The sequence below is a fragment of the Notolepis coatsorum genome, assembly GCF_963971535.1.
Source record: "Notolepis coatsorum genome assembly, chromosome: 6".
In the NCBI taxonomy this organism is placed as follows: Eukaryota; Metazoa; Chordata; class Actinopteri; order Aulopiformes; family Paralepididae; genus Notolepis; species Notolepis coatsorum.
Genome location: NC_140170.1, coordinates 58281975 through 58304474, shown reverse-complemented (window position 1 = coordinate 58304474; position 22500 = coordinate 58281975). Strand labels below are relative to the sequence as shown.

The following is a 22500-nucleotide window of genomic DNA, read 5'->3' as shown; positions in this document are numbered from 1 at the left end:
TAGAAAAAAAAAATATATATAATTTTTTATTTATTTTTTCATTTGGGCTGTGGGGGGTGCTTAATGTCTGAAGGAGTCGACTGAAGGCTTCTTGTCCTCTGCAAAAGCATGCAATTGGTCCACTGATGGATACATCTTGATATTTGTCTAGTCTAGTGTGTTCATTAGATGGGTGAAATCCTCTTTCAGTGCCACTGTGCCTGTTTTCATAGGCAGTTAGCCTCTGGTATGCGTGCCATTAGCGTTAGCCACGCTTCTAGGCCTATTTTCTTTTGGAAAGAATGATAAAAAAATATATATATATTAATACTTTTTTTATTATTATATTCGACTAAGAGGTTGGCCAGTCGACTACGGCCCCTTTCGACCGATTAGTCGACTAATCGATTAATAGGGGTCAGCTACATCACTGTGCCTCACTGCATCACTGAGCACAGAGTGACAGTTACCATCTTCCTGGACTTTACTTTTTAAACAGCACTGTGCAATATTACACCTACTGTAGACTTCAGTATATTTTTACTGTATTTATTTACTGTATCTTTTATTCTATTTCATTTTATTCTATTCTTAGGCCATTTGTTTTGTTATTCTTATTTGTGACTTGTTCTGTCTAAATGTTTAATGTTGAGTGATTTGCAGTGTCAAATTTCCCTCAGGATAATACATTTCTATTCTATTATATTCTATTCTATATCTTTGAAAAGTCTCCATTTATTCAACACTTCTGAATTCACTGACAAACTGAACTGAACTGACAAAAATAAGGTGCATAAAAAAGCAAACAAAATTCCTCCACAGGCTACTCACCATCATAAGTAGAGCGGCATGCAGCGTTTGGGGACAGAGTTAAATCTTCTTAAAACACTGCCCCTCCACTCATTCCTGAACTTTTTTGTTAAGTCCTTCTCAAATGCCAACTGAATACATTTTTGTTTTTTTGTTTTTTTTTACCAGGGTGGGCACAGCTGACTCAGTGGGCGGGCCCGGCCCCCTAATGCCCGCCCATGGTGCCGGGACTGTAACAAGTAGTGTAATGAATTACCTTCCCTAGAGAGTAATGTGTAAAGTAATGTAACAAGTAGTGTAATGAATTACCTTCCCTAGAGAGTCACGTGTAAAGTAATGTAACAAGTAGTGTAATGAATTACCTTCCCTAGAGTCACGTGTAAAGTAATGTAACAAGTAGTGTAATGAATTACCTTCCCTAGAGAGTCATGTGTAAAGTAATGTAACAACGGTATTGACATAACTACACCTACAGTGAGTGAGGACCACTGTGTGTGTGTGTGTGTCTCTGTGTGTGTGTGTGTGTGTGTGTGTGTGTGTAGTGTGTGTGTGTGTGTGTGTGTGTGTGTGTGTGTGTGTGTGTGTGTGTGTGTGTGTGTGTGTGTGTGTGTGTGTGTGTGTGTGTGTGTGTGTGTGTATTGTGTACCTTGTTGTAGAAAGGCTGGTCCACTGCCTCCCTGCTCCTCAGGAACTCTTCACTGTTAAAAACTCTGTGTTCAAAATTTAGACAGTCCTGAACATCTCTGATAGAGAGACATAGAGAGAGAGAGAGAGAGAGAGAGAGAGAGAGAGAGAGAGAGAGAGAGAGAGAGAGAGAGAGAGAGAGACAGAGAGAGAGAGATAGAGAGAGAGAGAGAGACAGATAGGGAGAAAGAGACAGAGAGGGAGAAAGCGAGGGAGAGACAGAGAGAGAGAGAAAGCAGGAGAGAGACAGATAGAAAATAAGAAAGAGAGAAAGTAAGAAAGAAAGAAAGAAAGAAAGAAAGAAAGAAAGAAAGAAAGAAAGAAAGAAAGAAAGAAAGAAAGAAAGAAAGAAAGAAAGAAAGAAAGAAAGAAAGAAAGAAAGAAAGAAAGAAAGAAAGAAAGAAAGAGAGAGGGAGAGAGAGAGATAGAGTTTGTGACCAGGCACACTTTAGGGTTTTGTCGAGCAATCTTCTAATTATTTGTACATGATATGAAAATACAGGTTCATACCTTCAAAATAAGCCATCACTTGTACAAATCGGGTGGATACTTTTCAATCTGTGTCTTATTAACCAAGATGATGCCACAAGAGCTTGTTTTGAGGGTTAGTTTCTTGGGGCTAGATCCACAAAGAATGGATTGCACGGTGCTAATTGCACCCTTACTTACAATTCATGATGAATTGAAAATGGGGGACCCTGATGTAAACAAGACGAAGGTCTTTCTCTGGTCTGCATCCCCTTAACAATTGTGTGTATTGAGCTCAAGTTTCAAGTTTCTTTATTAGTTGTCATACAGGCTACTTTTGTATGAAATTCTTCTTTCTGTTTTGCTCCTGAGAGTGTGCTAGGTAAAAGATAGATAATTATAAAAAGTATAATCAGTATGTTCAATATACATGTACAATATACAATGCAGAGTAGTTACAATACAGTATAAATGGGATGAGGTGGCTTGTGGTGCCACCTTGTGGCAGGTGAGGTGCAAGGCATGGCTATGTGCAATGAGTTGCCAATAATATATATAAATATAAAGTGTTATCTCGCCGTCTTGTGTTCATTCATGTTGCCTGTCACAAGCCCGGCAAGCTGTACTGTATTGTACCCATTCTGCAATTAATAACATTTTCATTCAATCAATCACCGCACAATTGTTAAGGGAGGAGGAGCAGGTCTGAACTCTACCTGAAGACGTTGACCAGCAGCTCCAGGCAGATGTTCTGGATCTGGGTGTTGAGGCGTCCCTGCCAGGCTCTCCTGCGGCGGCGCTGCTCGTTCAGGTCACTGCCTGCTCCCTGGTGGCACTGATCCAGGTCATAGTGGAGCTGCAGACACTCCGCCCTGAGAGAGAGAGAGAGAGAGAGAGAGAGAGAGAGAGAGAGAGAGAGAGAGAGAGAGAGAGAGAGAGAGAGAGAGAGAGAGAGAGACACCCAGAGAGATACACACACAGAGAGACACACACACACAGAGATACACACAGAGATGCACAGAGACACACACGCACACACAACGTACATGGTTTACGTACTTTTGACTTTTTCTATTTGATACTTTTTATCTATTTTTATCTAGCACAATCCCAGGAGCTCATACAGACAAAAGCATTTAATGGAAAAGTATTCAGTATTTTACTATGACAACTATTAAACAAACTTGAAACTTGAACACACATATACACACACAGACACACGTATACACACACACACACACACACACACACACACACGCACATATATATACACACAGACTTTAGTGTAATGAATTACCTTATCTAGAGTAATGTGTAAAGTAATCTAACTAGTAGTGTAAATCTTAAATCTAAAAGTCAGTCTAGTTTCACTCTAATAATAATAATAATAATAATAGTTATAGCATGCGGGTTAAGTGATCATTATCTGATATTCTGTACCCGCAAAAAGCTAAAGCAAAAGGCTGGCTGTCACAAAACAGTCACATCTAGAGACCTCAAAACCTACTCTAGCGAGGGCTTTAACCTTGAACTGGAGAGCCTGGACTGGTCAGATGAGCTCACCTCAGAAACATTGCAAAACTACGCACCATCATATCTCACTCTGAACTAGAACTATCCGTGCATGCTTTTATTTCCTCTAGGCTTGACTACTGCAACTCACTTTTCACCTGTCTCACCAAATCATCCACAGACAAACTAGAAATGGTCCAAAATGCTGCAGCCAGGCTACTCACAAGGTCAAAAAAAATCATGTCACATCACTCCCATTCTGGCATCCCTGCACTGGCTCCCGGTACACTATAGAATTCACTTCAAAGTCAGGCCCCTATCTACATCACTGAACTCATCCATCCCTACACCAACACCCGCTCACTCAGATCTGCCGATCAGCACCTCCTGGTGGTCCCCAGGTCCAGGCTGAAAACAAGGGGTGATCGAGCCTTCGAGGTGACAGCACCAAGGCTCTGGAACGCTCTCCCCCTGGACCTGCGAACTGCCCCCTCTGAAAACTCTTTTAAAAAACAACTAAAAACACATTTCTTCAGACAGGCCTTAGGTCATACATAGGCACTTTTTCTTGTCCTCACTGTTCCTATAGTTTTGTTTTAATTAGTGACTGGTGATTTTATCCAAATTATTTTATTCTACTTTTTCTATCTGGTTTCACTGTTTTTTAACTGCTGTTTGTTGTTGTTGTCATTTATTTCTGATTTTGTTTTATTGTGTTTTTTATATTAAGCTGTAGTGTAAAGCACCCTGTGCATTCATGCTGTGAAGGGTGCTATATAAATAAAAGTAATTCATTCATTCAATGGTACACTGGTTGAAGAAACCTGGCTTGGCTTCAAAACCACATTTTCAACAATACTAAACAACATGGCCCCCCTAAGAACCACCAGGGTAAAAAATCGCGCTGAGCCGTGGATGCACACTGAAATACTGACCGCAATGAAAGCCAGAGACAAAAAATGCTCTGAGTTTCGTAAAAGTCAGTCAAAGCTTACCAAAAGCACGAGCAGTGAACTCCAAGCCCACGTGACTGAACTCAAACTAGAAAGAAACAGACTAAGAAATTACGTAAACTCCATGATCAAAACTCCAATGACAAAACTGAGGAAAACAAAAATAAACCATGTGAACTTTGGAAATTACTCAATAATCAACTAGGCTGCAGTAAAAAACTTAAAACCAGGTTCTCAAACATAAACAGACAGACGGACAACACGCTCATCACAGACAAGCTGGATGTAGCCAATTACTTAAGCACTTTCTTCACAAACATAGCCACAACACTGGTAAACAAACTACCCTCCCACTCAGGGCATTATGGGGTAGAACACAGGTGTCCACAAAGACAACTTCAAACTGGAAATGGTAACTACAGATGAGGTACTCAAAAAACTGAGCGCCCTCCAACCGAACAAGGCCACTGGCCATGACAACATCCCCTCCAAATTCCTCAGAGACTCAGCAGCCGCCATCACCCCAGTCATCACACACATAATAAACCTCTCCATAAAACAGGGACACGTCCCCAAGGACTTCAAAATTGCGAGAGTAACACCCCTGCACAAAAAGGGCAGCAAATTAGACCCAGGCAACTACCGCCCTGTTTATATCCTTACATCCATCTCGAAAGTCATGGAAAAAATAGTATATGAACAGGTCGAAAAGTACCTTGCGGAAAAAAATCTAATCTACGAATTCCAATCTGGCTTCAGAACATCCCACTCCACTGACACATGCCTTCTCTATTTGAACGACCACATCAAACAAGAGGTGGACGTGGGCAAATACTGCGGCATGTCATGCTGGACCTACAAAAGGCTTTCGACACTGTCAACCACTCCATTCTGATTGACAAGCTAAAAGCAATTGGTTTTGATAGTCTATCAGTGAGCTGGATACAATCCTACCTGGAGGGGAGAGAACAGATGGTGGAGGTAAACGGTACCCTATCCCCCCCCTCCCAGTGAGCTGTGGTGTTCCACAAGGAAGCATACTAGGACCGCTACTGTGCAAATGACATGTCGTCAGCTTGTGACTGCAACTTGTTCCTGTTTGCGGACGACTCAGCCCTGCTGGTCTCTGACAAGAACAAGTTACAGGTTGAAAAAACCCTCAGCTCGGAACTAGGCAAAATCTGCATATGGCTCGTCGATAACAAACTATCATTACACATGGGCAAAACAGAGTCCATTCTCTTCGGTTCAAATAACAAACTCAGCAAGACCGACGGCTTCTCAGTTACAGTGGGTAACAATATTGTCACAAGGAAAGATGAAATTACCTACCTGGGTTCCATCCTAGAGGCTAATCTTTCCTGTGACAAAATGGCATCCAATGTAATATAAAAAGTCAACCAACAAACTCGATTCTTGTACCGGATCTCCTCTCTGGTAAACAAGAATACCCTGAAGACTCTGGCAGGAGCACTCATTCAAGGGTACTACGACTATGCTTGCACCTCATGGTACCAAAGCACCTCAAAGGCACTAAAAACCAAATTACAAACATCTCAAAACAAACTAGTCAGACTACTGCTTGACCTGTCTCCTAGAACCCACCTCACCCCTGCCCACTTTGACAACCTAGGATGGCTTAGAGTAGACGACAGAGTACAGCAACTTGCAATGGGCCTGGTCTACAAGATACACTACACGACCAAGGTACCCATGTACATGTCAAAATACTTCCCAAAGGTCAGTGAATACCACGATCACAACACCAGAGGGAGCTCCACAAATCATGTTAAACCCAGATTCGGCTCAAACAAGGGACTAAACACGTTTCACAATTATGCCACATCAATGTGGAACGCCCTACCCAAAGCTGTAAAGGAATGTGAATCACTACCCAGAGGGATGGGTATCGTTAGGATTTTATCGATACTACTACTCTTATCGATACTGCTTAACGGTTCGGTACTTTCTCGATACTCTTATCGGTTCTTTTAGATTATTATTATTTAAAAAAAAAAGTATAAATGTATTATTTGAACGGCTTAAGGCTATATCTGTACTTGATCTTTGTTTGTTGTGTTGCATATTTGAAATAAACTTAAATCAAATCAAATCAAACCCCCCTCTTAAAACCAAAAACCTGTGTTTAACCTAGCCATCTATAAAACATCATGCTAAAATTGTGAAACAAATGTCCTACTCCCCTAAAGAAAGAAATACATAGCAAACATGTCTCAATTATCCAATAGTGCTGCTGCTTTTTATTTTGTTAAAATCTTTTAGTTAATAAGACTAAAAGACTAAAATATGACTACAACGATCTCATGACGGCTTCCTGTCCTCGCATTTCCGTTTCCAGTTTTCCGGTTTAACGTAAAATTTTCAACAACAGATTGCTGCTAATTAAACACTTCATGGAAACGGACTAACGTTAACGTTATGTCGAGTTCATACGTGTAGTGTAGTATGAACTCTACATCAGTGTTTCTCAACTGGTGGGTCGCGACCCAAAAGTGGGTCGCGGAGCCATTTTGAGTGGGTTGCGGATGTGTGTGTAAAAAAAAAAAAAAAAAATTAAAAGTAAATTACTCACTACCTATCTTTGTGAAAGTGGCTTCTCAGCTCTGGTCTAGCTGAAGACAAAGCGGAGGAACAGATTGGACATTGAGCATGACCTCAGAGGTGCTTTGTCTACCATCACCCCAGACTTTGAGACTCTTGTCAGGAGCAAACAACATCCCCAGTTTTCAAATCAAATCAAATGTATTTATAAGGCCCGACAACACACGTTAATGTCCCCATGGGCCGTACAGATCTTCTTTAAACAAGTCAAGAAGAAAACATAACAATAAGTCAAGAACAGAACAAGAACACCATAAGGTCCAAACATTTTTAGATGAATGCAAATAAATGAAAGAATGCAAGCACTCCCAGACATACCCCACGCGAAGGTAAGGAAAAACTCACTAAAACCTAACAATAGGGAAAAAAGCTCCACAGGCAGTGTGGAGGAGAGAACCCTTAGAAGGGCCATTCAAGGGGGGATCTCCCTTCTTAGATGTTGGTGATAGTAGTGTTGCAGACGGACAGTTGGTAAGCATGTACTCATGTGTGTAGTGGAACACAGATGAGTGCATGCAATAGCAACTGAACATTTTGAAAGATTAAAGATAGAGCTGATAGCGAATCTATTTGAGGCACAGAGGCGGCGCAAAGAGGGTCACGTCCTCCCCGTCCCATTAGTTCCCTGCATGTTAAGCTAAGAAGTCTGCTAATAAGGATATATTATTTATTATTATTATTATTATTATTTTATTTCATTGTGTTTTTAGCCCTAGTTGCACTTTTGTTGCAACCCCAGTTATCCCATTAGTTCCCCCAAACGTACTTTAGGTCTGTTATGTTAAGCTAAGAAGTCTGCTAAGAAGCATTATTATTATTATTATTATTATTATTATTATTATTATTATTATTATTATTATTATTATTATTATTATTATTATTATTATTATTATTATTATTATTATTATTATTATTATTATTATTATTATTATTTATTATTATTATTATTATTATTATTATTATTTAATTTCATTGGGTTTTTAGCCCTAGTTGCACTTTTGTTGCAACCCCAGTTATCCCATTAGTTCCCCCAAACTTAGGTATGTTATGTTAAGCTAAGAAATCTGCTAAGAAGCATATATTATTTATAATTATTTTATTTCATTTGGTTTTTAGCAATAGTTGCACTTTTGTTGCACTTGTTTGTGTTTATTTCATATTTTGAAAGATTGCGTATTACTGCAAATTTCTTTTTTTTACATAAATCATAGTGGTTAAAAATGTTGGGTCACAACTTAATGACTAAGGAAAATGTTGGGTCCCGAGGCTAGACCAGTTGAGAACCACTGCTCTACATAACGTTAACATTACTCCGTGTCCACTGTTACTGCCACCGTTGCGTCGCAGATGGATGGTACAGTCTGTTAGCTCCGTAGCTAATCCGCTCCTAGACTACCAATAGCAGTACCGATAACGTCGGAGCTTATCAATACAATTTTTTTTTCTAATTTAGTACCGGTTCCCGTTTAGAACCGGATTTCGGGGGGCATCCCTACTACCCACTTTAAAAAAAAAATCTCAAAGAACACCTACGGGAGACTGCAATTCGAAACTGGCCCCTACAAATGTCCTAACCCAGTTGTACAGTAAATTACCAAGTATGGCTTTGTCAGTATTCCAATGTACAGTGTACAGCTTTTTTTTCTTTTTTTTGTATCACAAACAGTACTGTATTTGCAAATCTGATATGTCATAAATGTATAGATGTAGCAGTACTGTCTATCTGTATGTCATATATGTTATGATGAATTGAAAATGGGGGACCCTGATGTAAACAACACGAAAGTCTTTCTCTGGTCTGCATCCCCTTAACAATTGTATGTATTGAGCTGTACTGTACTGTACCCATTCTGCAATATGTTAATAAACTTTTCAATCAATCAAAATTCAATCAAATTTCTATAGCGCCTTTCATAGAACCCAAGGTCGCTTTGTTCTGCTAATTGAGCAACAGACACACACAGTGGCGACTGGTCATTAGGGGCAGGTGGAGAGCCCCACCTAGTGTCACCATAAAGAACTGCAGACAAATGTTATTCATTCTTAAAGATTGACCTATTATTTGCTCAAATGTATTATGTATGGATATAGCATCTTACTAAATTGCATATACAGTTCATGTCATCTCTCTGCCTTGCTGTTTCAACCTCCACCCTCCTCTCAGCCTCCACCCTCATCTCAGCCTCCACCCTCCACCCTCCTCTCAGCCTCCACCCTCCTCTCAGCCTCCACCCTCCTCTCAGCCTCCACCCTCCTCTCATCCTCCACCCTCCTCTCAGCCTCCATCCTCCTCTCAGCCTCCACCCTCCTCAACCTCCACCCTCCTCTCAGCCTCCACCCTCCTCTCAGCCTCCACCCTCCTCTCAGCCTCCACCCTCCTCTCAGCCTCCACCCTCCTCTCAGCCTCCACCCTCCTCTCAGCCTCCACCCTCCACCCTCCTCTCAGCCCTCTCAGCCTCCACCCTCCTCTCAGCCTCCACCCTCCTCTCAGCCTCCTCTCAGCCTCCATCCTCCTCTCACCCTCCACCCTCCTCTCAGCCTCCATCCTCCTCTCAGCCTCCACCCTCCTCTCAGCCTCCACCCTCCTCTCAGCCTCCACCCTCCTCTCAGCCTCCTCTCAGCCTCCATCCTCCTCTCACCCTCCACCCTCCTCTCACCCTCCACCCTCCTCAGCCTCCACCCTCCTCTCAGCCTCCATCCTCCTCTCAGCCTCCATCCTCCTCTCAGCCTCCACCCTCCTCTCAGCCTCCACCCTCCTCTCAACCTCCACCCTCCTCTCAGCCTCCACCCTCCTCTCAGCCCTCTCAGCCTCCACCCTCCTCTCAGCCTCCACCCTCCTCTCAGCCTCCACCCTCCTCTCAGCCTCCACCCTCCTCTCAGCCTCCACCCTCCTCTCAGCCCTCTCAGCCTCCACCCTCCTCTCAGCCTCCACCCTCCTCTCAGCCTCCACCCTCCTCTCAGCCTCCACCCTCCTCTCAGCCTCCATCCTCCTCTCAGCCTCCACCCTCCTCTCAGCCTCCACCCTCCTCTCAGCCTCCACCCTCCTCTCAGCCTCCACCCTCCTCTCAGCCTCCACCCTCCTCTCAGCCTCCACCCTCCTCTCAGCCCTCTCAACCTCCTTCGAGAAACCTGCTCTATCGGATGCAGTGAGGGAAGAAATACAGGTCCTGAGAGCGGCCGAGAGTAAGTATAGAAAGTCACAACCTCTCGTTAGCTTTCTCTCCAAAACGTTTACTACTGCTAAAGCTTCTTTCTTTCACCATAAGATCCAGGCCTCGGCTAAGAACCTTTGCAAACTGCACGCCACCATGTCCTCCCTCCTCACTCCCCCTCCACCCCCTCCCCCCTCCTCTCTCTCTGCTGAAGACTTGTGATTTTCTTTGAGAAAAAAGTGGAGAGCATCCGCAGCTGCTTCTCCCAACCCCCACCCATTCCAAATGCTGAATCAAGAACCTCATCTTTCTCTCCCATTACAGGCGTCGAGGCCTTGCCACTGGTAACGTCGAACCGTCCCACTACATGTCAGTTGCACCCTCCCCACTCCTCCAGACCATAGCACCAGACATCCTCCCATTCCTTTTTTTTTTATCCACTTTTTCTCCCATTTTCTATATTTTTCTCCTATCCCAATTTCGTATCATCCAATTCAACCCTCCCCTGTCACGGACGCTGTTTCTTGCCTCCCACAAGCCGGCTGCAATGTGGACTAAGTCATACATAGCACAAGTCCCCTCCGGTACTTGAGGTAACAGCAGTCGCATCTTTTCACCTGCGCAGCTCGATCTCTCAGTGGCGAGGAGTAACGCGTGGGAGGCTCACGCTGCCCCCGACACTTCCTGATTCTACTGCGCAGGCGCACCAACCGACCTGTAGGAGTCGCTGTCCACAACGCCCGATCCCCACCCATCAGTTTCCCACCCCCTAATACGGCCAATGTGTATTAGTACGGACGACCAGCTAAACTGAAAGCAAATGTGGAGCGCTGGGCTCGAACTGACGAGCCCAGGACATCCTCCCATTCCTAACTGCAACCATAAACTCCTCTCTCAACTCTGGGGTGGTTCCCACCTCCCTAAAACAAGCCAGAGTCACACTGCTCATTAAAAACCGTCATAGACAACTATTGTCCTGTTTCTCTTCTCTCCTTCCTCTCTAAAACACTTGAACGTGCCGTATCCAACCAACTTACTGATTATCTCTTACAGAATGACCTCCCTAATCAGTCAGGCTTCAGGACTGGTCACTCCACAGAGATGGCCCTCATTGCGGTCACAGAGGCTCTTCACTTAGCAAAAGCGAAGGGCCTCTCCTCTGTCCTCATTATCCTGGATGCGTGAATACTTTCCCTAAGCCAGTTGTACTTTTGCGCGATCTGATTGGCCACTGACGTTTCTGGTCATGTGACATGTGCGCCAATCGTGGGATGGCAAGTTCTGCCACCGGTTAAGCTTAGGCACTCTTTCGAAGTTGGTTAAGGTTAGAGTTTGTCTTAGAGCAGGCCGATAGAACACCAGCCCTGATTCCAAACTCTAACCTTAACCAACTTCGAAAGAGTCACCTAAGCTTAACCAGTGATAAACTAGGCGTTAGGTAGTTTGCAGGCTGTTAGACACGAAAATAGGCGCAGAACTTGCCGTCCCACGATTGGCGCACATGTCACATGACCAGAAACGTCAGTGGCCAATCAGATCACGCAAAAGTACAACTGGCTTAGGGAAAGTATTCACGCATCCTGGACCTGTCGGCAGCCTTCGACACAGTCAACCATCAGATCCTCCTCGCGGCCCTCGCAGGAATGGGAGTGGCTGGCTCTGCGCTGGCAGGGCTGACATCATACCTCAATGACCGCTCCTACCAAGTGTCATGGAGAGGGACCCTGTCAGCCACCCGCCCCCTTTGGATGGGTGTCCCCCAGGGCTCGGTCCTTGGACCCCTCCTCTTCTCCCTCTAGACCAAATCTCTGGGTAACATTATCACTTATCATGCCTTCTCAGGGCTTGACATTAAGGCTTGTCCTATTGTCCGGGACAAGTAAAAGAAATGGTCGGACAAGCATAATACAATTTAACTTGTCCGACCGCCCGGACAAGTAAAAAAATATATATATTCCCCAAACGAATAGTAACGTTATTCCATCTGATCAGAAAGTGCCTGTCTCACAGTGTCGCACAGGAAACTCTCAATCTCTGTACGTCATAGCTGTCAACATTGGCATGTGAGAAAATGTGAAATTTCGCCCCGCCCCCTCGTCCCGGCCCCTCCCCCTCATCCCGCCCCCTCCCACCTGGCCCCGCCCCCTCCCAATGGAGCTGCCTCGTCGCTGCCATCTGCTGGTCAAAACCTGTATGTACCCAGCCATCTACAATCTGTTGAAGTTTTCAAGGGTAGTCAAAATCTCCACTAGGCAACCACTTATCAGTCCAACAAGGACTGGGTGAACTACTAGTTGCTACATTCAATTAATCAGATACCTGGTTGAAAGTGAAATGCTGTGAACATCCCTGCATTAAGTGTAAGACAAATTCAGTATAAATTCACTTTATGTAGTAGTATAGCATTAACATGTTCATATTTATTGAAATCTTACAATTCATACATAAATGTTATGATGAATTGAAAATGGGGGAAGAAGTCCTTCTCTGGTCTGCATCCCCTTAACATTTGTGTATTGCGCCATACTGTATTGTACCCATTCTGCAATCTGTTAAAGTTAGCAATCAATCAATGTATTACCATAGTGTCTTTATACCTTCATCACTGTAGGCTACATATTAATACTACAACTCAAGAAGAATCAAGAGGTTTATTTGTCACATACATAGTGAAATGCAGGTGGTCACGCCCGCATTGATTGTGCAAAATACAATAAAAATAGGCATAGAAAAAATAGGTAACACAAGATATGCATGATAAAAAAAACATGCCAAGTTCCTGAAAAACTGGTTCCTATGTACACTACAATATACAATTGTAACTCTTAATGTATCTAAACTATACCTCCTTCCTTTTAAAGTGACATTTTGTGCAAAATACAATAAAAATAGGCATAGAAAAAATAGGTAACACAAGATATGCATGATAAAAAAAGACATGCCTATGTACACTACAATATACAATTGTAACTCTTAATGTATCTAAACTATACAATACCTCCTTCCTTTAAAGTGACATTTTGTTTAAAGTGATCTGTACTGTACATACATCTGATTAGTATTGTATATTACTATTGCACTTTACTGTTACATTTGCACTCTGGTTGGATGCCAAATGTCTTTGTTGTACTGTATAATGACAATACATTTTAATCTAATCTAATTAGACTGTTTTATCACTCTGGAATGGATGGGGGATACCACTTCATCCGCTGTGGGGGTCTCTTGCATCGGCCAGGGACCTGTTGTAGGTATAGGTTGCAGACCTCGCATTTCTCAACACCTTCTGAGAAGGAGTGCATTTGTGAACTGGACCAGTGTGATTGATCTTGCATGACAGTAAAGCACTGTTGTCCAATGCCATTCTGTTTTCTGTGACAATCTTCTTCACCATACTGAATACCCTTTCAGAGCTGGCATTGCTCGTACAGTGTACGTCAATATGACTTGTCCCAGACAAACAGTGAGCATCTTCTGAGTGCTCGCTTAGTTGACAGTGGCATGAGACCCGCGAAAATATCAGAATGTTTAATAAAAGTTCCCGCGATACTGGCCATTCTCTGAGTCTCAGTCAAGGGAGCACTCGCAAATATGCTGCAATGTTTGAAGAGGATAACGTATACAACTATAGGCGTAGACCAGGGTTTAACCCCTGGTCGTCAAGAGAGAGGGAAGATGAGCTGGGGCTGATCATACCCCACACACACAAATGCACACACACGCTGTCTTTAAGTTATTAAATCATAATAATTGTCCAAATCTCTTGTCGGTTTTATACATTTTTTAATAGGCCTTTATTTTCACAAGTACATTTCGGACAAGTACGTTTAGCTTTCAGACAAGTAAAATATCTGAGCCACTTGTCCGAAGTTAATGTCAAGCCCTGCCTTCTCGTATCATTGTTATGCCGATGATACTCAACCCTTGCTCTCCTTCCCTCCCTCAGATATCCATGTCTCTGAGCGGATCTCGGCCTGCCTGTCTGACATCTCCGCCTGGATGACGACCAACCACCTGAAACTGAACCTAAGCAAAACAGAATTGCTCCACCTGCCGGCCAAATCCTCCCCCCTGACCGACCTTTCCAGAACCTGCAGATTCCTGCTGAGCAACGTCAGAAGGATCGGCCCCTTCCTGACAAAAGAAGCCACCCAACTCCTCGTCCAATCAACAGTCATCCCTCGCGACTATCTCGGTCGACTAAAGACACACTTCTTCAATCAATATCTTAGAAAATAAACATTCTTCAACAACCTTCTTACTGTCCTCTACTACCATGCACTCTTCCTAATATACTAACATGTCTCGACTACTATACACTCAACACTGCAGCACCCAAGTTGCAGCACTTTGATGAACATTGTTACTCAGCTGATAGAGTTGTTCCCTTCCTGATGACTTGTCGTACAGAACTTGTAAGTCGCTTTGGATAAAAGCGTTCAGCTAAATGACAAAATGTAAATGTAGTGTAACAACTTACCTTCCCCAGAGGGAGTAATGTGTAAAGTAATAGACATTACTTTTGAGAGAAGTAAGAAGTCATGTGTAATACATAGATTTAGTTGATTAACAACCCCAACACAGCTCACAACATAAAAAGAAAACTAAAAGACTGTCAGCATGTCCGCATGTGTTTGCATTCTGCGTGTGTGTGTGTGTGTGCGTGTGTGTGTGTGTGTGTGTGTGTGTGTGTGTGTGTGTGTGTGTGTGTGCGTGTGTGTGTGTGTGTGTGTGTGTGTGTTACCTGGCTACAAACAGCTTGGCAGCAGGAGCAGGTATGGTCGGCAGGTTGATGGTTTCATCGCAGGAAGACTGAATGCTGCCATCATCAATATTCACTAAGATTAGATCCTCTGTCTCCTGCACACACACACACACACACACACACACACACACACACACACACACGCACACACACACACACACACACACACGCACACACACACACACACACACACACGCACGCACACGCGCACACACTCACGCACACACACACGCACACACCACTTGCAGTAGAGAACAATAGCTTCATAGTTTGTTCCAGTTCATGTTAATGACGGGAGCTCAACCAGCACACAGGGTCGCGTCATGATGACGTCATGATGATGTCACACGTTCTGACCCATGACACCGTGATGCCATGTCCTCTGAGGGCGGAGCCAGGGAGAGTCTCTCTGGTCGTCACATTCACAATAAGCTATAGGGCTAACCCCTATTAGTCGACTAATCGGTCGAAAGGAGCCGTAGTCGACTAACCAACCTCTTAGTCGAATATATATAAAAAAAAAAAAATGTATTTATAATTATTAATTTTTTTTATCATTCTTTCCAAAAGAAAAGAGGCCTAGAAGCGTGGCTAACGCTAATGGCGTGCATACCAGAGGCTAACTGCCTACGAAAACAGGCACAGAGGCACTGAAAGAGGATTTCACCCATCTAATGAACACACTAGACTAGACAAATATCAAGATGTATCCATCAGTGGACCAATTGCACGCTTTTGCAGAGGACAAGAAGCCTTCAGTCGACTCCTTCAGACATTAAGCACCCCCACAGCCCAAATGGAATGATAAAAAAAATTATAATTTTTTTCTTTTTTAGTCGACCAATAGTCGACTAATGGCAAATTTTGGCCAATCATAGTCGACCATCCAAATCCTTAGTCGGGGACAGCCCTACAATAAGCGCATGTGTGAGTGCATGTATGTGTGTATTAGGGCTGCTGCACGATTCTTGCTCAAATGTGAATCACGATTTTTCTCTCTAAGAATTGAGATCACGATTCTCCCACACGGTTCTTATTTTTTTCGTCATCATTTAAAAAAGTAAAGTAAAAAGTTAAAAGAATTACATTTAAATATTTAAAAAATCCTCATAATTTAGAAATTAGATCACATAGGTCTATGAATCGAGATCGTGATTTTGTTTCGATTAATTGTGCAGCCCTAGTGTGTATGCATCAATGCATGTATGTGAGTGCATGTATGTGTGAGTGCATGTATGTGAGTGCATGTATGTGTGAGTGCATGTATGTGTGAGTGCATGTATGTGTGAGTGCATGTATGTGAGTGCATGTATGTGTGAGTGCATGTATGTGTGAGTGCATGTATGTGTGAGTGCATGTATGCATGTATGTGTGAGTGCATGTATGTGAGTGCATGTATGTGAGTGCATGTATGTGAGTGCATGTATGTGAGTGCATGTATGTGTGAGTGCATGTATGTGAGTGCATGTATGTGTGAGTGCATGTAAGTGAGAGTGCATGTATGTGAGTGCATGTATGTGAGAGTGCATGTATGTGAGTGCATGTATGTGAGTGCATGTATGTGAGTGCATGCATGTGTAAGTACATGTATGTGAGTGCATGTATGTGAGTGCATGTATGTGAGAGTGCATGTATGTGAGTGCATGTATGTGAGTGCATGTATGTGAGTGCATGTATGTGAGTGCATGTATGTGTGAGTACATGTATGTGTGAGTGCATGTATGTGTGAGTACATGTATGTGTGAGTGCATGTGTATGTGAGTACATGTATGTGTGAGTGCATGTATGTGAGTGCATGTATGTGAGTGCATGTATGTGAGTGCATGTATGTGTGAGTGCATGTATGTGTGAGTACATGTATGTGTGTGCATGTAAGTGAGTGCATGTAGGACTACTCACAGCAGCGACCTCTTCAAAATGGCCGACATGACAGCCCATGAGAAACGCTGTGGGAGCCATAAGGAAGTCCAGCATCCCTCTGGCTAAGACTGGAACATAAGGCTGCTGCCACGTGAGAGGCTGAGGAGAATTCATATTAAACTAATCAATAAATAATATAACTACATAGCAGCTGAGAATAATCCATAGAAAAAGTGCTGTAAGTCAGTGGTTCTCAACTGGTGGGTTAATTGCGACCCAAAAGTGGGTCGCGGGGGCCATTTTGAGTGGGTCACGGATGTGTGCGTGCAAAAAGATAAATATATGTTATGCTGCGCTTTTATTTTGAAGGACATACGTTTCCCATGACGCAGCGCGCGTGCAGTAGCCGTTTGCTGCCAGCGTTGTCATGACAGTAACACTAACGTCGTCATATCAGTTAGCGCTCATTGATTCGAGCATTTGTAAACATGGCAAAACGCAAATACGACACCGCCTACATTAAATATGGGTTTTCTTACATCGAGGACAAAAGAGAGGGACCAAATCCGCAGTGTGTTGTGTGCAGTGACGTGCTAGCACATGAAAGCATGAAGCCATCAAAAATGTATATTCTGCATAATACAATGCTGTTCAAGTTCAAGTTCCTGGGTCTCAGTGTGAGTGAGACCCTGTCCTGGAGCACCAACACCGCCTCAGTGATCGGAAAAGCTCAGCAACGCCTATACTACCTAAGGAAGCTGAAGCAGGCTGGCCTGCCACCAAATCTCCATGTCAACTTCTACCATTGTGCGGTTGAGAGTGTGCTGACCTACGGTGTGTCTGTATGCAGTGTATGCATGCCAGGAACTTCGGGGGAGGGGGGGGGGGGGGGGGCGGGCGGAGGCAAAGAAAAGTCTTGTGACTGCCGCGGCTCCGCCACTTCCTCGATGTTGATTAATCGAAAAGAGTTACCTTGATGAGCGCGCTCCTCTCCAAAAGTTGAACTAGTTTCAACTTTATGCCCCAAACGCTGCCGCCGAGGCGCGGCGCTGGGAAAAGGAGCGCGCCTGTCGCGCCTGTAGCATATAAATGAATGACAGAAAGGAGCTGACAACTCATAAAACGTCCCCGGTCGACACAGGCCATAGGCTATAGGTATGAGTATTACAGAACCACACATAGTCCACACCACACAGGTGTCTAAATACACATGCTCAGATTAACCCCTCTGATCCAACACTAAAATTCACACACAACAGTCCTATTTACACATAAACACACGGATGAACCAATACCGAACAACAAGTCCACGACCCAACACATCGAGTCTAACATTATTATAGTAGGCAAAAGAATGCAACATTATCGCCACCCACCTGTCCTGATGGTCTGCCCAATTCTCAAAATCTGCATGTCATGTCTGCAATCTGCTTCGCCTTCTTTGTAAAATCAAAATTGGTTAGAAGGCTTACTTCTTTGATATTTCGTTTAACTTTCGACATTACGCTGGATGGACCTGTATTTATTTATTTTAAATGGCGGGTGCCTGCAGACTGCAGTGCAGCGCCGCCACGCTCCGAATGGTAAACGCAAGAATAGCATGCATGTTGCATGCGTATTACGAGTAGGGTAAATCTGCAGTGCCGCAACCCCATAGATTTATGCTATTGTCTATTACGGTGAATTAGTGCGCAAATCATTAATCATACATCAAAATAGCCTAATTTTATTATTATACACGATGATGACGATACAGAAAATTACAGAAAAATGAGAAATGCATGGCAAAAATTGCATTTATTGTCAGTAATTTAGAGACCCCCCAAAAATTCACAAATCATGTTTTCAGGGGAGCTGATGTCTGATCTAAGGGAGCCATGGCTCACCGAGCTCCCCCATGATTCGCACCCTGTGTGTGGTTCTCCAGCTGCACAAAGGCAGAGCAAGAGGCTCTACAGAGGGTGGTGAAGGATCGTTGGGACCCCTCTACCAAACATCACCTCCGTCTTCACCTCCCGCTGCCTGCACCGCTCCAAGTGTATCATCAAGGACCAATCTCACCCAGCAGCACATCACCTCTTTCAGCTCCTTCCCTCAGGGAGGAGATACCGGTCCATACATGCTAAGAGTTCAAGACTTATGAACAGCTTTTCCCCCAAGCAGTCAGACTGTTAAACTCTCATTGACTGTCCCCTCACGTGCACCATGCACTTTACCTGGACTTGATAAACACTATGTTACCGCTCATCATGCACTTTATTATTTAAAATATTCTGTTGTATGTACAGTGTTATGTGTTACATGTATGTATACGGTCTGTGGGAGCTCCCCTGAAATTTCTTTGTATACTTGTGTGCAATGACAATTAAAAGTCTATTCTATTCTATTCAGTATCCCCTGATAGGGTAATCTCTGCTACAGTTCAATTTAGATTCATGAAACTTGATGAGCATCACCAGTTTAAACTTGTTTAAAAGGCATATATGCCTGTAATTCAAGATAAGTCTGCCTTTTTATTTAATACAATAAAAGTCTGCCTTTTTATTTCATATTTCATACAGTTCAATTTCGATTCTTGAATCATGATGAGCATCACCCATCACCAGTTTAAACTTGTTTAAAAGGCATATATGCCTGTAATTCAAGATACATCTGCCTTCTGTAGTTCTCTGTAGCTCACTTGGTAAAGCATGGCACTAACAAGGCTGAGGTTGTGGGTTCGATCCCATGGGACTACATATACTGAAAATCTATGCACTCATGTAATGTATGTTGCTGTGGATAATAGCATCTGCTAAGAAGTATATTATTGGGGGGGGGGGGGGGTTAGCCCTGGGGGGGGGTTAGCCCTAGTTGCACATGCATTGTTTTTAACAATGCATGAAGGATTGTGTATTACTGCACAATTTTCTTTTGAAATAAATCAAAGTGGTTCAAAGATTTGGGTCGCGACTTAATGCCTAAGGAAACATGTGGGTCCTGAGACGAGACCAGTTGAGAACCACTGCTGTAAGTGGTATTCTGTGTCTCTGGTTTTTTGTTTGTTAAAATAAGTGGTCTACATGTTAAAACAATAGCTCTACGTTATCCAATCAGGAGAGAGAAGTCCACCCTGCAAAAATAAAAAATAAAAATAGTTTTAAACAAATGTGTCCTTGAAACAAGCAAAATAGCCTACCAGTGCAGTAAGCTAATTTGGCTTGGCAAGATTTCTTGAAATAAGTAAAATATATCTAGGGTTCTCTCTTCTGATTGGATAAAGTGGGAAAGGATACCAGAACATGTATTTTGTGTTTACTGCAGAGTGGAGGGACGGAGAGACCCATGTTACTGACCAGACACTCTATATCAGTGATGGCTGTTTACTGCAGAGTGGAGGGACTGGGAGACCCATGTTACTGACCAGACACTCTATATCAGTGATGGCTGTTTACTGCAGAGTGGAGGGACTGGGAGACCCATGTTACTGACCAGACACTCTATATCAGTGATGGCTGTTTACTGCAGAGTGGAGGGACTGGGAGACCCATGTTACTGACCAGACACTCTATATCAGTGATGGCTGTTTACTGCAGAGTGGAGGACTGGGAGACCCATGTTACTGACCAGACACTCTATATCAGTGGTGGCTGTTTACTGCAGAGTGGAGGGACTGGGAGACCCATGTTACTGACCAGACACTCTATATCAGTGATGGCTGTTTACTGCAGAGTGGAGGGACTGGGAGACCCATGTTACTGACCAGACACTCTATATCAGTGATGACTGTTTACTGCAGAGTGGAGGGACTGGGAGACCCATGTTACTGACCAGACACTCTGTATCAGTGATGACAGTTTACTGCAGAGTGGAGGGACTGGGAGACCCATGTTACTGACCAGACACTCTGTATCAGTGATGGCTGTTTACTGCAGAGTGGAGGGACTGGGAGACCCATGTTACTGACCAGACACTCTGTATCAGTGATGGCTGTTTACTGCAGAGCAGGAGGGACTGGGAGACCCATGTTACTGACCAGACACTCTGTATCAGTGATGACAGTTTTACTGCAGAGTGGAGGGACTGGGAGACCCATGTTACTGACCAGACACTCTGTATCAGTGATGGCTGTTTACTGCAGAGCAGGAGGGACTGGGAGACCCATGTTACTGACCAGACACTATATATCAGTGATGGCTGTTTACTGCAGAGTGGAGGGACTGGGAGACCCATGTTACTGACCAGACACTCTATATCAGTGATGGCTGTTTACTGCAGAGTGGAGGGACTGGAGACCCATGTTACTGACCAGACACTCTATATCAGTGATGGCTGTTTACTGCAGAGTGGAGGGACTGGGAGACCCATGTTACTGACCAGCAGTGATGCCACAGATTACTTGTAAAAATAATCTGATTACTGATTACTGATTACTCCTTTAAAAAGTAATCTAGTTACTTTACTGATTACTTGATTATCAAAGTAACTTAGTTACTTTGAAAGTAACTAGGTTACGAAGTCGTCGTCGTCGTCCCTGCTGCTGCCACAAGAATGACAACAGTTTTTTTTAAATAATGCTTTATTGAAAGTGCATATGTCATAAATCATGATTGGCTGCTCAGACAGGTCATCATGAGACGTCATCAGCCATCAGGCCATACTCCGGTCTAGCTGACTGTACCCCTGGCTCTCTTATCATCAGCATTATGAGCATAGTAACTAAATAGTAACTCACAGCCACTTGGAAAATTAACTGTAATCAGATTACTGGCTTGTAAAAAGTAACAAGTTAGATTACTATTTACTGAAAAAAGTAATCAGATTAAAGTAACTAGTTACTGGCGTCACTGCTGACCAGACACTATATCAGTGATGGCTGTTTAGTTTACTGCAGAGTGGAGGGACTGGAGACCCATGTTACTGACCAGACACACTGTATCAGTGATGGCTGTTTACTACAGAGTGGAGAGACTGGGAGACCCATGTTACTGACCAGACACACTGTATCAGTGATGGCTGTTTACTACAGAGTGGAGAGACTGGGAGACCCATGTTACTGACCAGACACACTGTATCAGTGATGGCTGTTTACTACAGAGTGGAGAGACTGGGAGACCCATGTTACTGACCAGACACTCTGTATCAGTGATGGCTGTTGGAATGTAGAGCTATTTAACACTCATTTAAACAAGAAATACCACTTACAGCACCTTTAATTAAACAAATCAATAAATAATATAACATGAGAGGCTGAGAATAATTTTTATTAAACAATAAACATTCCTCCCCCTCACCTGGTCACCCCTCCCCCCTCCCCTCACCTGGTCACCCCTCCCCCCTCCCCCTCCACCTCTCCCTCCCCCTCACCTGGTCACCCCCCCCCCCCCCCCCCCCCCTTGACCAGTTATCCTGGCCAGAGAACGCCAAGTCCTCTACTGAACTCCTGACCTAAGTTGTATTTGATTTATTTATGTTTTAACAAGACATTTGTATCAACCAAGTGATTTGATCACGTGCATAATTAACCTCTGGGTTCCACCACAATAGCACAAATCTGGGTGAGTTAGAAGGTAAGTTCAGTCAGGGTCTGATGAACTGACCTGTCAGTCAGGGTTTAATGAACTGACCTGTCAGTCAGGGTTTAATGAACTGACCTGTCAGTCAGGGTTTAATGAACTGACCTGTCAGTCAGGGTCTGATGAACTGACCTGTCAGT

General features: G+C 43.6%; 1 protein-coding gene across 1 annotated transcript in view; it reads right to left on the bottom strand.

Annotated features, from left to right (window-relative positions):
- Positions 1-16979, bottom strand: part of LOC311229500 (DENN domain-containing protein 3-like) — a gene marked incomplete at both ends in the record, with an annotated part of 92080 nt that extends 75101 nt beyond the window's left edge. The window contains 4 exons of the mRNA XM_084315579.1: positions 1436-1532; positions 2658-2813; positions 14925-15040; positions 16845-16979. Coding sequence (XP_084171705.1) covers positions 1436-1532; positions 2658-2813; positions 14925-15040; positions 16845-16979 — 504 coding nt within the window. The remainder of the gene's footprint in view (positions 1-1435; positions 1533-2657; positions 2814-14924; positions 15041-16844) is intronic.
- Between the last annotated feature and the right edge of the window lie 5521 nt (positions 16980-22500).